At 41.0% G+C, this 15032-nt stretch overlaps 1 protein-coding gene across 1 annotated transcript in view; it reads right to left on the bottom strand.

Moving 5' to 3' along the window:
• SEL1L3 (SEL1L family member 3) overlaps nt 1-15032 on the bottom strand; it is a 117420-nt gene that overhangs the window by 24097 nt on the left and 78291 nt on the right. The window contains exons 14-17 of the mRNA XM_008017714.3: nt 13095-13157; nt 11104-11280; nt 7877-8004; nt 5056-5139 (exon numbers count right to left, since the gene is read on the bottom strand). Coding sequence (XP_008015905.3) covers nt 5056-5139; nt 7877-8004; nt 11104-11280; nt 13095-13157 — 452 coding nt within the window. The remainder of the gene's footprint in view (nt 1-5055; nt 5140-7876; nt 8005-11103; nt 11281-13094; nt 13158-15032) is intronic.

Here is a 15032-nt window from a genome sequence, read left to right as displayed (position 1 = left end):
GCTGCAAAACTATTGTCCTTCCTTGAATTTCCTCAAGCTTTAGGAAGTCAACCAGAGCCTCAAGCTTTATTTCCAATGCACGCAAGTAAAATTGTCCCCTAGACAGTCATTTTGACAGGGAGAGGGGATGGGTGCGGAGAGGAAGGGATTGAGAGAAAAGAAAGAATTTAAGGACACATTTGCTATCCTCCTTTCAGACCCAGCACATGCATTTCTAGAACTTTTATAATGATACATCTTAATCATCAATCCTTTGGCTGCTTGCTGTGAATTATAAATTTGAGTACCCCTGAGCAGTTTCTCCACAATTATATTATTTTTCATGTGCTCTTTTCTGCCAATGCTTGAAGCAGCTCAGACTATAAGGATGAAAAAAAAAAAATCCTGGGGTCTCAGTGGAATTCAGGACCCAGCTTTATTGCAAAAAGGTGAATTTCTTTCACCTGAAGCTATGTATGCTTACTTGCCTTGCCTCAAGCCCACTATAATCTGGCTAACCTCCTGGGTTAAGTATTTTTGGCATATTTAAGATAAAGGACAATAAAATGCGTAGCTTGCAGATAAAACACATGTAGGGGTAAGGCAGAGAGAAATGAAACATGACAGCTGGTCTTTCCTTCGCTAACTTCTTCGAGTGTCCGAGGACAGCCTCAGGCATGACAACATTATCTTCTGTATTACGCTGATACAGCAAAAAGCCCTTTTCTTAATCATGCTCCTCTTTTAAACTATCCCATATAAATCTTGGAACAACACGGAAAAGCACAAGCTCATCAAACTGACACATGTAATTTGAAAATAACTTCTAGAATAAATTCACTCACACAAAAATGAAAAAAGGGGATGGACTGGGACATTGATGGATGATTTAGTTCTATTACAGCAGAAGAGATGGCACCCAAAAATGTCATGTTGGACTGTGAGGAGGCCAACAAACATGTATTTCCTATTTAACCCCTGGGGAGGGCTTGAAAGCTTGGAGAGCAGGAACGGATGGAAGCACTTTGCCCCAAATATATCTTGAAAAAGATTTCCCCATCGTAATTGATACAAAACATTTCTTCCTGTTGATACTAAGAGGTTTCAAATCCAGACTGAGACATACCTTTAAAAATAATTAGCTTCTGTATCAAGATTAGCAAAGATATGGAGAAATAAAAATTTACATATGGTGGGCAAGATAATAAATTGCTAAAACCACTTAGGAAAACAATTGACATTGTCTTGTAAGGCTGAACATGTTCCCCTGTGACCCAGAGCCCCCACCCCTAAGTTTATATTCTAGAGTGACTCTTTCTATATGCCGTAGGAGATACACAAAAAATGCTCATGGCCGCATTGCTCTTAAAAAACAAAGGAAACAAAAGGCAAGGCAAGGCAGAAGGGAAAAGGAAAGGAAAAGAAAAAAAAAAAGAAAGGAAAGAAAAGAAAGGAAGAAAAATAAAAGAAAAGAAAGAGAACTCAAATATTCATTAACAAGAGAATTGGGAAATAAATTGTGATCTATTACAGCAGTGAATATGAATGACCTACAGGTACATGCATCAAAATGTGTGAATCCTATTTTTATTTTTATTTTGTTTTTTGAGAGGGAGTCTTGCTCAGTCATCCAGGCTGGAATGCAGTGGCTCAGTCTCAGCTCACTGCAACCTCCACCTCCTGGGTTCAAGTGATTTTCCTGTCTCAGCCTCCCGAGTAGCTGAGATTACAGGTGCACACCATCACACCTGGCTAATTTTTGTATTTTAGTTGAGATGGAGTTTCAGCATGTTGGTCAGACTAGTCTCAAACTCCTGACCACAAATGATCTGCCCGCCTTGGCCTCCCAAAATGCTGAGATTACAGGCGTGCACCACCACACCCAGCAAGATGTGTGAACCTTAGGAGCATAATGTTAAGTATAAAAAAGCAGTTGAAGAATTATATATTATATAAAACAATTAAAATCATATAAAGGTCAGAAATAAGCCAAACTAAATTCATTTATTAGGAATATATCCATATATATCAAAAATATAAAGAGGGCAAGGGGCAGACTAACAAGAAGCTAGGATGATGGTTACTTCTGAGTACTGGCAGTAGGATGGGATTTAATCTGGGAGAGACAGCAGGGCCTTCAGCAGCACTGGCCATGTTTATTTTTTTAAGTAGAGTGGTAGCTTTATGGCTGTTCATTTTATTGTCATGCTTTGGAGGTTATGTATATATCACACGTATCAATGATTACATGATAAAAGAAGAGAGAAGCCACCCTACTGACTCATGCCACGTCTTCTGTACAAATGCTCGGCTCCTTTTGAACTAACTCCCCTTTCAGGCTCTCCCTTCTATTCACCATACACAGCTATTTGATTAAGCATCTTAGAAACAGACTCTGTCACGTCACTACGCTCTCCAAAATGATCAATGGCTCCCCACTGCTTCATAAATTAAATAAAAAACTATTGATGGCTCCCCACTGCTTTACAAATGCATAATCTGCCATTCAAAATTCCATAAAGTAGCACCTCTTTGGTTTCATTATATATCCCTCTCAAGTTTTACCCACATGGCATAATATTTTGTAGACTCACTTAGAATTTTCCTATCACTTTGCTTTTGTTCCTGTAATTCCCTATACCATAAATGCTGTTCCCTGCCTGGCTAAGTGGAAATTCCACCCATCCTTCAAGACCACATCATCCATTACTTCTACCATGAAGACTGTCCCAAGCTTCCCAAACCAGGCATCTTTTCCTTGTTTGTATCCCCAGTGATCTTTATATACTGCTCATGGCCCTTGAGCTATAATTGTTCCCTCTATTCACCTTAGTTCATTCAATCAGTAGTTTCTGAACACTTTCCGGGGACCCCTGTGTTTAGGGAACTGGGATAGATGTGATCAGGCAATTGACGTGTAAAGAGCAATCATGATCCACAGAAGAACAAAAGGAAATAAGGAGTTAGGTAGGATTCCTGGGCAGAGGGAAGTCAGTGCAAGGGCTCAGAGATCAGATAGAATATGGGCCACATGAGAACCTGCCTGCAGAAGAGATGAGGCAGCAAATTTCCCCAAGCCCTACTTAAGGCATCTATGGAAGCTTGTGGCCAGGCATCCTGCATTTAAGTGTACTCAGTAAAATCTGCAGAACTGAATCCAAACTCACAAAGGGTGCAGGACACGCTTCAGGTCTCCTTTCTCCTTCCCCCAACTAACCAAATAACCAACCAACCAAACAGAAAAAAACCATGATGAGGCTGAGTATTCTAAGAAGGAGGGCAAGACACAGAAATCTTAATTCATCTAGCCCTTCACAGCAGCTTTTAAAATGTGCTAAAGTGCTTTGTGATATTAAATTCAAAAGTAGGACCCAGGCGCGGTGCTCATGCCTGTAATCCCAACACTTTGGGGAGGCCAAGGTGGGTGAATCACCTGAGGTCAGGAGTTTGAGACCAGCCTGGCCAAAATGGAAAAACCCTGTCTCTACTAAAAACACAAAAATTATCTGGGCATGGTGGTGGACACCTGTAATCCCAGCTACTCGGGACACTGAGGCAGGAGAATTGCTTGACCCCAGGAGGCGGAGGCTGCAGTGAGCCAAGATTGTGCCACTGTACCCCAGCCTGGGTGACAGAGTGAGACTTCATCTCAAAAAAGCTTCAAAACATCAAAGTAGGCAAGAAAGCTAAGGAACTAACAAAGACTCTATGAGAGAAATAGTGTTAGACGTCATGGGGGCGGGGTGGGTTGGGGAGGAGTGTTTACAGGAGTGCTCTTCCTTTGAGAAAACCCCAAAAATAAACACTCCGATAATGAATGTTTAGTTCATCCTAAGAAGTTTGTAGGGAGCAGAGGGTGGGAGGTTGGGAGAGTGAGAAGCAGAGAATGAATTAAAGTCAAATTTGGGAGTTTTATGAACTGAAGTTCACTTGAGAAACAAGATAAAGCATCCCCCCAAAATTGTAAGGTACGTTTATGATGGGGAAACAGTAACTTTCTGAAAAAAATTCTTTTTGATTGTGCAAAGTGAGGTCACAGGTAATGAACTTTCACAGGATGATGATAATAAAAATTTGCATTTGGTGCTTTCTTCATTGGCCTCATTTCTCCTACATTTTCTAATTTAAGATTCTCACTCATTGAGATGCTATCTGTTGGTTGCATGTGCAGCCATGGACTAAAAGGGAAAATGTCATTCTTTTGAACCTACACTTTAATTTTTAATTAAGGTTCAAATCAGAATGTGATCAATGCTGAGTCTCATCTAATGTCTTTGAGGCAGTGGACCGAGGACTTTTTTTAGTTATTACTGAAATATCCACATCATTTAGGCAATAAACCATCCAAGAAAATGTGACCCAAGTTAAAACAACGATGGAATGCTAGAACTGACAGAAAAAAATAAAAGAAAGGAGATTGGTCAAGTTGGGGGAGGGGTCCCTTATTTGTAAAATCTATGAGTAACAGCAAACAGGGAGCATTTGTGGGTCCTCATGCATCATGTTTCATCCCATAAAGAACAAGATGAGATTTGCTAACTCCACCAGAAGGTTAGGAAGGAGGGCATCTGTTTGGTTGTGCCATTGGATAATGGACTTCCAGCAATCCCAGGCTCCTAGTCATGGCAGATGCGGTAAAACATCTATGGAAGAGGTAGCCTGAACCTTAAACACTGATCTCTCTTCTTGCTAGGAACAAGGTAGAAATTCTGGACTTTCTGTGGCCTGGAAATAAAAAGCAGAGGGTCTCACCTAAGATCCCCTATGCTGTCTCCAGACTCTAAAACCAAGAGGGGCAAGCTTAAAGGAAAGAGAAATCAATGTATTTGTATATCTCTCTCAACTTGATGAGTGTGAACAATTCCCCTAGAGAACAAATTTTTGTGTATAATTAAACATGGAAATGCTATGTTTTCTAATCAACAGCCAATCAGTCCATGATACTCTGAATATCATTACTGGGAGCTGTGATTTCCCTGCAAATTGCTTTCTCAGTTGCATTTTAAGACTCCATTTCATAAGACTATACTGACAGGCAGGGAAAAAAGTTTGCTCTAACGTGGATCCCAAGCTTACCATGAACCTTCCAGGTAGGCATTGAGGCCTTTGCGAATGACATGGCCCAAGTAGCCATTTTTCTCAGCTACATGTTTTGCCCATCTGAAAAAAAAAGGGAAGAGAAAATATGCAAACCATGGCAAATTTAATAAAATGTTTTTCTTCATATGCTCTCAATAAATCCCACTTGGGGAATATTTTGCTAGTTAGAATTTTTACAGAGCAACAAACCAGAACTGAATGTTAAGAAGGTAAAGAAAATGCATTCTGAGCTTTTCATTTAGTGCCCTTTCTTGTGAATGATTAGGAGTTGTCTTTTATGGAAACAAAGACATGTAAGATACATAATGAAATATATCCACCAATATGAAAAAATACAATCTCTACCAAGAGTTCTAGTACTCTATTAAGTCATATTTACTTACTTATTATTAGCTTTCCCTATTTTGCTTTGTTCCCTAATTTATTAGGAGTTTATTAGTACTGACCTAGTCTGTTATAATCTTTAGACTTATAACCACTAAAGTAATAGTTTAAGAATGCATAACTAAAAAGCTAATAGAAGGGGAAGTAGAATAATTTTTAAAAATACTTGATTAGTACAAAGGAAGAGTAAGAAAAGAGATTAAAAAAAGGCCCCCCACAAAAGTGACCCCTGACAAAACCCCCCACAAAAGTAACAAATAGAAAATAAACAGGAAAATGGTATATTTGAAACCAAACATATCCACAATTACATTAAATGTAAATGGACAAAATACACCAATTAAAGATGAAAATTTAAAAATACAAAAAATAATTAAAAATACAAAATTTTAAAAATTAAAAAATACAAATACCTAATTATATGCTGCTTACAAGAGACATGCATTGAAATTTAAGAATGAAGAAAAGTTGAAAGTAAAGAAATGGAAAAAGATAAATCATACAAACTGTAACACTAAAATCAGGTATAACTATATGATCATCAGAAAAAATAGACTTTAAGGCAAGAACCATGAACAGAGATAAATAGGACATTGTAAAATGATAAACGGATCAACTACAAAGACAAAACAATTCTAAATCTATGTGATCCAATAACATAGATTCAAGATATATAATGCAAAATTGACAGAACTAAAAGGAGAGGTAAATAAGTTCACAAATATAGTTGGAGATTTTAATATACTTCTTTCAGTAACTGACCTAACAAGCAGAAAAAGAAACATCAGAAAGGATGGGGAAGATCTGAATAACATAATTAACAAACTTGATGTAACTGATATATATGTAGATGTTGTACCCAACAAGTTCAGAAAGTATACTCTTTTCAAGAAGCCATAAAACATATACCAAAATTGACCATATACTAGTCATAAACCACACTTTGACAAATTTCAAAGGATTGGAATCATTCACAATATATTCTCTCATCACAGTGAAATTAAGCTAGAAATCAATAACAAGAGGATAACAGAAAAACCACAAAACATTAATATTCATATCAAATATACTAAATAACAAAGATAAAAAACCAGGTCAGTCTAAGTCAAGTTTATCACCAAGGTCAGGTCAGGTTGGATTTGAACCCAAATGTGTTATGAAGAACAATCTTTTGGAGAACCAGGGTATCAGTATGAGGGTGGCTTAAAATAGAGGTCGACAAACTCTTTTTCTGTAAAGAGCAAGATACTAAATATCATAAACTTCGTGGGCCACATATAGTCTCTGTTGCATATCCTTCTTTATTTGTTTTATAACTCCTCAGGAATGTAAAAAGCATTCTTAGCTCTTGGAGTCATACAAAACAGGTACCAAGGTACATTTCATCTATGGGTCATGGTTTGATAACTCCTGTAAAACATTTTCAGATATGCAAGACCTCAAAAACGTGCCTCCCATTCACCATATCTCAGGAACCTACTACAGGATGTGCTCTACCAAAACGTAAGTGCAGACCAAGAAAGAGAAAGAAAGGGGTCTGGCAAAGAAGAGAACCAAAAAAGACAGAGATGGAGGGAAAGTAAATATCCATAATGATGACAGTTAATCTCAGCATGACAGCATTGTCCTGAACAAAGACTCCAGGACGGATGTCACCAAGAAGGTTAAATTAATATAATATGTAGATAGGTCTGGACATACTGAGAGGAAATTCAGGCACCTGGAGGAGAATTTGGAGATCAAGTACATAGAAAATGATAAGTATACAGAAAGCTTAGCAAATAAACAATAAAAAATAAGTAACAATCCATAGAAAAGAAAAAGTTGTGCAAGAAAGGAAAAGTAATCATAGTATACTATGGCTCAGTTAGAAATAGCATTTACATGGTCATAATAATGTAAGCCCTGATACTAATGTAACCAAAATGATATACTTATTGGGAAGATGAAAGATGGCAGGAAGTGTGAATGAGCTGAGCAGTGGGAGGTGGCCGAATCAAAGGAAACTACATCTTTATCGTTCACAGTGGGACATCATTAGACAATGCCTAGCATGAAAATACCAAGAAATAGTGGTATAAGCATGTTATTTAGAAATAGAGACAAATAAAAAATAAATAAAATCAATAAATAAATCTTTCAAAAAAGATTGAAAGTGATCATTCTAGGGAGCAGAAAATAGAGTCTGGGGGTGGGATGAAGCGGGGTAGGCAAGGATTTCTTGTTTTGCCTTTGTCAAATTATTTTTAAATATTTAATTAAAATTTTTAATTTTGTCTTGTCAAATTATGTGGCTTTTAAAACTACATGCATGTATAACTGGTAAAAATAAAAAGCTCAATTTAAAAAATGCTCAGGCACAGTGAATGTAGGATATGACTTTCCCTTCAAATGCAACGTTTGACAGTCTTACACAACAGCTTTCTCAGGATCTCTAGGGAATGTCTCCAGGTTGCCTGTGATATAGTAGAGAGAACACCACAAGGTTCCTTCCATGTGTCCGCCTTGTGCAGCCTTATGGAAATATTCACCAGCTAAAGTCTGTAATGAGAGATGAACAAACGTTGAGTCATCCTAGCTAGGCTGGTTTCACCAGAGGCTAGGTGGTAAGATGCTTTAAGCCTGATATGATTACAGGCTTATAACTTCTGATAGCTTTAAAACCAGGGCAAGCAACAATTCCAGGAAGATAGCCAATCACAGAAGCCAGCCTCTGAGATGCATGACCTTGCCTCAGCTATTCTGTTGATTAAGTTTACCCAATAAATAAGACAATATGTAATTATGAATACCATTGCCATCTCATTTGATCCTCACATAACCCCCTGCAGGCTAGATAGAAGACTACATCAGAAGTCACACCAGGTGAAAATCCAGGCATTTGCTTTCCTAACCCTGCTTAAAACCTTTCTTCAAACTCATGTGCAAAAACTGCATTTCCAGTAGGAAGGTGAGAATTAGAATGTGACAATAAGAAAACTTCACTCACAGATGTCTGGGGAGGGTTAACACACATTTGCTATGCATAAAAATATACAGCCACTTATGTCATCAGAGACAGGTAGAGGGAAAAAATAAGACAAACACATAGATGGGTATATTTCCACTGATTACTCTTATTTTTCTGAGGCAGTTAGCTATTGTTTTTTGAAAGCATGGGCGTTGAAGTTAGGCAGGCTTGGTTCAAATCCCAGCTCTGCTCCTTACTAGCTGTGTGGACTTGGGCATGTTGGTTAATCTCTCCAAACCTAATTTCCTTCCACTGAAAAATGTGCCTTCAGATAGCACCTACAGTGAAGGGTTGTTGCAAGGATTAAATGAGATAACACATTCTCAAGGTTTATCACGGTGTTTCAAAAAGAATAGTCTTCCAATTCTTCCCCTCCTACCCCCAAATCTGCTGCTGCCACAATCTTGTTCCTCCCAATAAATGCCACTTCCATTCTTCCAGGGCAACAGATGACAAACGCCCTGGAGTCATCCCTGACTCTTCTCCACCTCTCACACCCCACATTCAATCCATCAGCAAATCCTGCTGCCTCAACCTTCCAAATACGTGTAGAACCCAATTTCAGCCCCTCCACTGACACCGCCCTGGTCTCGCCCACTGCCCTCTCTCACTTGGATCCAATGCATGAACCCCCTGCTCCTGTCCATGTCTCCAGTAGGCAGGATCCAGGAGGAACTTTTAAAACACAGCCCATCATTGCCCCATTGAACACTGCCCAGTGGTTTCTATTTCATTCAGAGCAGAAACTAAGTCTCACACTGGTCAGCTTCCTCCCTAGCCCTGTCTCCCACCCTCTCCATCTCTTCTGCTTTCCACTCCACTCCCCTGGCCTCCCTGCTGCTCCTCTAGCACACCAAGCCTGCTACCTTCTCGGGGCCTCTGCACTGCCTGTTCCTTCCTTCCAGAATGTTCTCCCAGATATCTGTAAGATTCCTTTAGGAGTCTACACAATATCACCTTATGAAAGAGGCCTTCCCTGGTTCCCTGGTTTCCGTTATAAAATAGCATTTCCCAATCTCCACCTCCTCATACTACATAGATATATATATATAAAAGATATATAAATAAAAATTTATATACACATATAAACTATATATAAATTAAAAATACATTTTTTGTTTGTTTGTTTGTTTGTTTTTTGAGATGGAGTCTCGCTCTGTCGCCCAGGCTGGAGTACAGTGGCGCAATCTTGGCTCACTGCAAGCTCCACCTCCAGGGTTCCAGTGATTCTCCTGCCTCAGCCGCTTGAGTGGCTGGGATTACAAGCATATCTGGCTAATTTTTGTATTTTTAGTGATGAAGGTTTGTGTTTTTAGAGACGGAGTTTCAACATGTTGGCCAGGCTGGTCTTGAACTCCTGAGCTCAAGTGATCTGCCTGCCTCAGTCTCCCAAAGTGATGGGATTACAGGTGTGAACCACTGTTATCAGCCCTCCTGAACTTGTTTTAGTTCTCTGCATAGCACTGATCTTTACCTCCCCTCCTATTATATGGTTATTTGTTTATTGTCTTTTACATCTGGTGGAATGAAAGCTTCATAAGAGCAGGGACTGATTTGCTTGCTACTATGTCCTCGGTGTTCAGAAGGGTGCCTGGCACTGGGTAGGTGTTCACCACATTTTGTTAAATGTAGTTGAGCTCAGGGCCAGGCAGAGTGGCTCACGCCTGTAATCCCAGCACTTTGGGTGGCCGAGGTGGGCAGATCACTTGAGGCCAGGAGTTCAAGACCAGCCTGGACGACATGGCAAAGCCTCATCTCTATTAAAAATACAAAAACTAACTAGGCATGGTGGTGCACGCCTGTAATCCCAGCTACTCCGGAGGTTGAGGCATGAGAATCGTTTGAACCCAGGAAGTGGAGGCTGTAGTGAGCTGAGATTGTGCCACTGCACTCCAGCTTGGGTGATAGAGTGAGACTCTGTCTCAGAAAAAAAAAAAGCAATGTAGCTTAGGTTATGATTACCAACATCAACACTATTATTAATAGAGTGGACTTCCACTGTGCACTAGGGCCAGGTCTTCACTCCACTAAGTGTGTGACCCTACGTTACTTAATTTCGCAGAACCTCAGTCACTTATCCAAAAAATGGACGTAACCAGAGTATTAATAGCTATTTCAGAAGAGAATTAGGATTACAGAAGAGGGCACATGGTAGGGTGTTTTGCATGGTGCTTGGCACAGAGGAAATGCTTAATCAACACTAAAGATTGCTATCGTATTTTCATTATTATTAAAACTGGTTTCACACCAGGCAGTCGTATCTGGACTTAGCTCTCCTTGCTTCTAGCAAGATCAGTCTGTGCTCCACCTCATGCTATTCCTGTCCTGTGTCATCTCCCACTCCTCCCTCTAGCTCAAGCCTCTCTCCTCCATGAAGCCTTCCTGGCTGCTTTGGCCTTCACTGTTTCCTGGCTCCAGAGCTTCGGGTCACGCCATTTCCCACACACTTGGCACTTGGCCAGATGCCACCCTTTCCTCTTCACTACCTTGTCTTCCTACGAGACCCCCTGAGCTCCTCGAGGACAGGGACTGTGTCTGGGGTTGTGTCTGGGGCACACAGTGTACCTTCAACAAATGCTTCATGATCAAGGGACCGACCAGTTGCAGAGTGGGCCTCAAGTCTTACTCACTTGATTTCTTCCAGGGACTCCAGGGAAGATGCCATCCAAATGCAGGACACCAAGATTGTAGGATGCATCTGGGTTCCCCATTTCTTCTGCTTTTAACCAGTACTTTGCTGCTTTGGCGTAATTTTTCTTGAATTTGTGGTAATACCATCCCAGGCCATTGACTGCCTGATGCAATCCCTAAATTTTGGAACAATAAAGAAATTAACTTTAGAAAAATGAAATCTAAAGAGCTCTGGAAGCAATTATTGTGGAAGCATTCTGCCTAAGCCTGAACAAAACCTTCCCTTTCTCTTATTTTGGAGCAGATGGCATTAAAGAAAAACTAAGTGCTAGAAAACACAAGCCTGCCTCAGAGTCTTCCCAGGTGGGTTTCACCCGACTGCTGCTGGGATTCTGCCTTCCATCTCTGCAGCAATGTTAGCCCCAAATCATTGTTCTGCTCCTGTGGGCTCTTATGCAACACGCTTGTCTATAAAAGGCCTCTGATTGCCCTGCTGTGTCAATAGTGCCCTTGAAATTTATGAACGCTCAACTGAGGCCTGAAACCTGCCCCGACTGGGATGGTCCCTAGGTGATCCACCTGCTCATCTGTTGATTCCTCTGCCCTGAACACCAACACACACTCTGTGGGAAGCAGACGCAACATCCTACTTGCACAGCACAGGTGCTCTGTCTCTGCATGGTACCCCCTTCTGACAGGGGATTCAGGGTCTGGGAGGGGCAGAAGCAGAAGGGGATGGCAGTGAAGAATGAGAATCATATAACACTTTTAAGGCCATGACTATTCCAGATCAATAAAAGTGTGTTTCCTCATTACTTACCTAAGCTCTGTTAAAATTCATTCAGAATAAAGCACACTAGACATCAATTCAGCACTAGGATGGTACAGAGATGCAAATTTCACACCTTCCAAGAAACCACCTCACGGCCCCATTTTATGGTCCTCTGCAACCAATGACTTCCATGACTACCGTTAAGTTATTTTTCTACTCCTGCCCTAGAGTTTCTGTTGTCAGGAGTGGGGTACATATCAGGGAGTTCCCTCTTCCTGGGTCATGTGTCCTCTTGACAACACACAGATGGAGGAACAATCTTTTAGGTCTCTCATTCCATGCTCCAACTTCCTGCTGTATGCAACTTTGAACTCCTCAGGAGACGAGAATGAAGAAGAAAAATCAGCATGGTCATTTTAGGAGTCTTCATCATTAAGGCAAATATTGGTAGCCTTGGAGGCACATCCAGATGCCAAAAGGGCTATAAGGTGCCTTGTCAAGGTAAAGATTTATAGTAGTTTCTGCAAATCTATTTATTTGGACATCAGTATGCATGCACATATGAGTGTGCACATGTGACTGTGCATGCACTGGGCATGCGTGTGTGCGTGTGTGTGCATGTGTGTGCATGTGTGGGTGGGGACCCTTCGAAAGCAACATTGTAACCTCCATTCTGTAAAGCTGTATAGAAACTAGCCAACTTGATGATACTACTTAAGTGTAAATAGTGACAAAAGCAAAATAATTCCCAAACCTAGCAATAAACTTAATAGACAGCCCTGTTATCAATGCACAGGAAACAAATGGGAAACGGACACCACAGAGTTAACCTTCAAAGGAGTTAGGCTTCTGGTTTCCTGAATTCAATGGCATTTATACCCATTCAATTTCCAGGGGTCCTGCTGCTTGTTATCAGGGCAGCTCCTGATTATAATTTTAGCCTTCAAACAAAATCAGCCCGAATGCTATTGACTGGAAGGTGAATTCAGCTTTTGAATTTTCAGCTGCCCCTATTGTGGCAAGTTTCTGTATGTATTGTAACTAAAAAGTGACTAATCACTGCAGTGGGGGTGCCGTGCCTGCGACCAACCACTCACCACCCCATTTCCACCTTAGGGCTTTGTAGGAAGAGGCTGGCCATTTCCTTTTTTTAGACGTGCGAGAGTGTGTGGGTGTGTGTGGTGGAACTGTTTCCCTTTGATAATATGCATGTGTTACCTTGGAAGCTGCTTTCTTCATCAGCTCTAAGGCAAGCCGTCTGTTCTTTTTTACTCCTTGACCCTAAACATTGATAAACAGTGACGATTACAAAGAAAATAAAACCAGACTGCACACATACAGACACATTAGTGTTGGATATAAAATACTTAAACATAAAACCCTAACTTTCTTCATTTAAACCCAAGCTTAGGGATTTCTATAGGCAGTGCTGTTTCATCATCATCATCATTATTATTTCACTTATATTTGTGGAGCACAGGCAACAAACCTCAACTTTGCAGCTTAGCAGTAATCCCTGGGTCAACTGCAACCCTGTCAGTCCACAGGTACTGTTGGGGGAAGCTATGAATCAGGTTAAATGCGTTTGGTCATCCTGGATGCTTTCCTCTGGGGACTACCTAATTTGCCAGCCAGATAAAGCACTTTATCTGTGTTGGACAGTCAGGAGTTACCAGGCTGTCGCTTGCAGCCTTCATCAGTGCTGGCTGGGGTCTCCGGGGTGGAACATTGTTGCTTCAGAATCAGCTCAAGAACCAGCTCCACAGAAGATAGAATGCAGCAGAATCGGCTGCCTCAGAGGTAACTAACAGAAACTAACAAGGTTCTTCCAGCAAAATCAAGATTTTCCAGAGGAGGTGGTTTGTCCACAACAGAGAGACACGGGCTTTGGGGTTCTTGTCACAACAGAGGAACTCTGTGGAACACACTGAGATGTGTGGAGGACCGCTGGGGAGATGGTGGGCTCAAGGGTAGAGTGGAAGGAGGTCCTTGAGTATCTCTTGGCGTAGATCTGAAAGCAAAGATAGCCAGGCAAGGGGGAGGAGGTGGCTGTAAACCACTGCTGCTTCCAAACTCACTTAGAATTACTGATACCCCCAATCCCCATGTGCCACATGGGGTCCTCCTGGACTCAGACAACAGTTGACAGGATCGCCTGTGATTTGAATGTGAGAGGGTTTTGCAACAAACACACCTACAAACGCTAGTTAGACGCTTAGCTCTATAGTAAATGGAAACAGCACTAGTTACCATTCCTGTGTTGATTAACGTTGGCCAAGCACTAAGTGCTTCATTGACCCCACCTGAGGTGCTGCTATTATATTCTCATCTGAGAAATGTGCCCTTAGTCACACAATGGGAAATGCGGGCAGAATTTGAATCCAGATGGGTGGACTCCAGAATCCAAGCTGGTAACTGCCACTCTCTATTTTCTTCTGCCTATTTCAGTTCATCACCTCCTTGTAGGATCTGGGAACCATGCAGGATATACTTGAATGTTTGTCTTTCAGGACCCCAAATAAAACTGTGAATCCAACTAAAGGTTAAATTACATATGCCAAGTTTCTACTCGACTTTAACTTGCTTATTTAATAAAACCAATGAACTGAAGCAAAGTGGAAGATGAAAATATTTTTCAGAATGGCACCACTGCTTCATTTAATTAGGGAGGAAGAGGAGAGGGAAAAGGACATAGAAGGACACTTGGAGTAACTGGAGGGGGAGGAGACGAGCTTTCCGGACTTCTGGAAAAGCATCAGAAAGACCAGAATCACAGAACATTAGCGCCTGGTTGAAGTATAATAAGTTTATCTTCTCCAACTCTTTTTTTGTTTTGAAGAAATAAAACGGGGGCCCAGAGCGGTTGACTTAGCCAAAGCCTCACAGTTAGAGCTGCGATGACAACCCCCACACTCTACGACAGGGATGTTTACACTGTACCCGCTATCGAGTCAAAACTGGGATGACTTTTCGTGCACAAAGACGATGTACTCTACATGAATCTGAGTAGTATTGGAAGTTGTTACATGAGAGAAGAGTGAAACCTGGTACATCGTAAGTACTCAGTAACTATCCACTGAGTGAATGGATGGAGGACAGCTGCTGCTGTCAAAGTCAAAGCTTTATCCTCATGTAGATGCGAGATAAGATGGACTC

Source organism: Chlorocebus sabaeus, chromosome 27 (genome assembly GCF_047675955.1).
Source record: "Chlorocebus sabaeus isolate Y175 chromosome 27, mChlSab1.0.hap1, whole genome shotgun sequence".
Lineage (NCBI taxonomy): Eukaryota > Metazoa > Chordata > Mammalia > Primates > Cercopithecidae > Chlorocebus > Chlorocebus sabaeus.
This window is presented reverse-complemented; position numbering and strand designations above follow the sequence as displayed.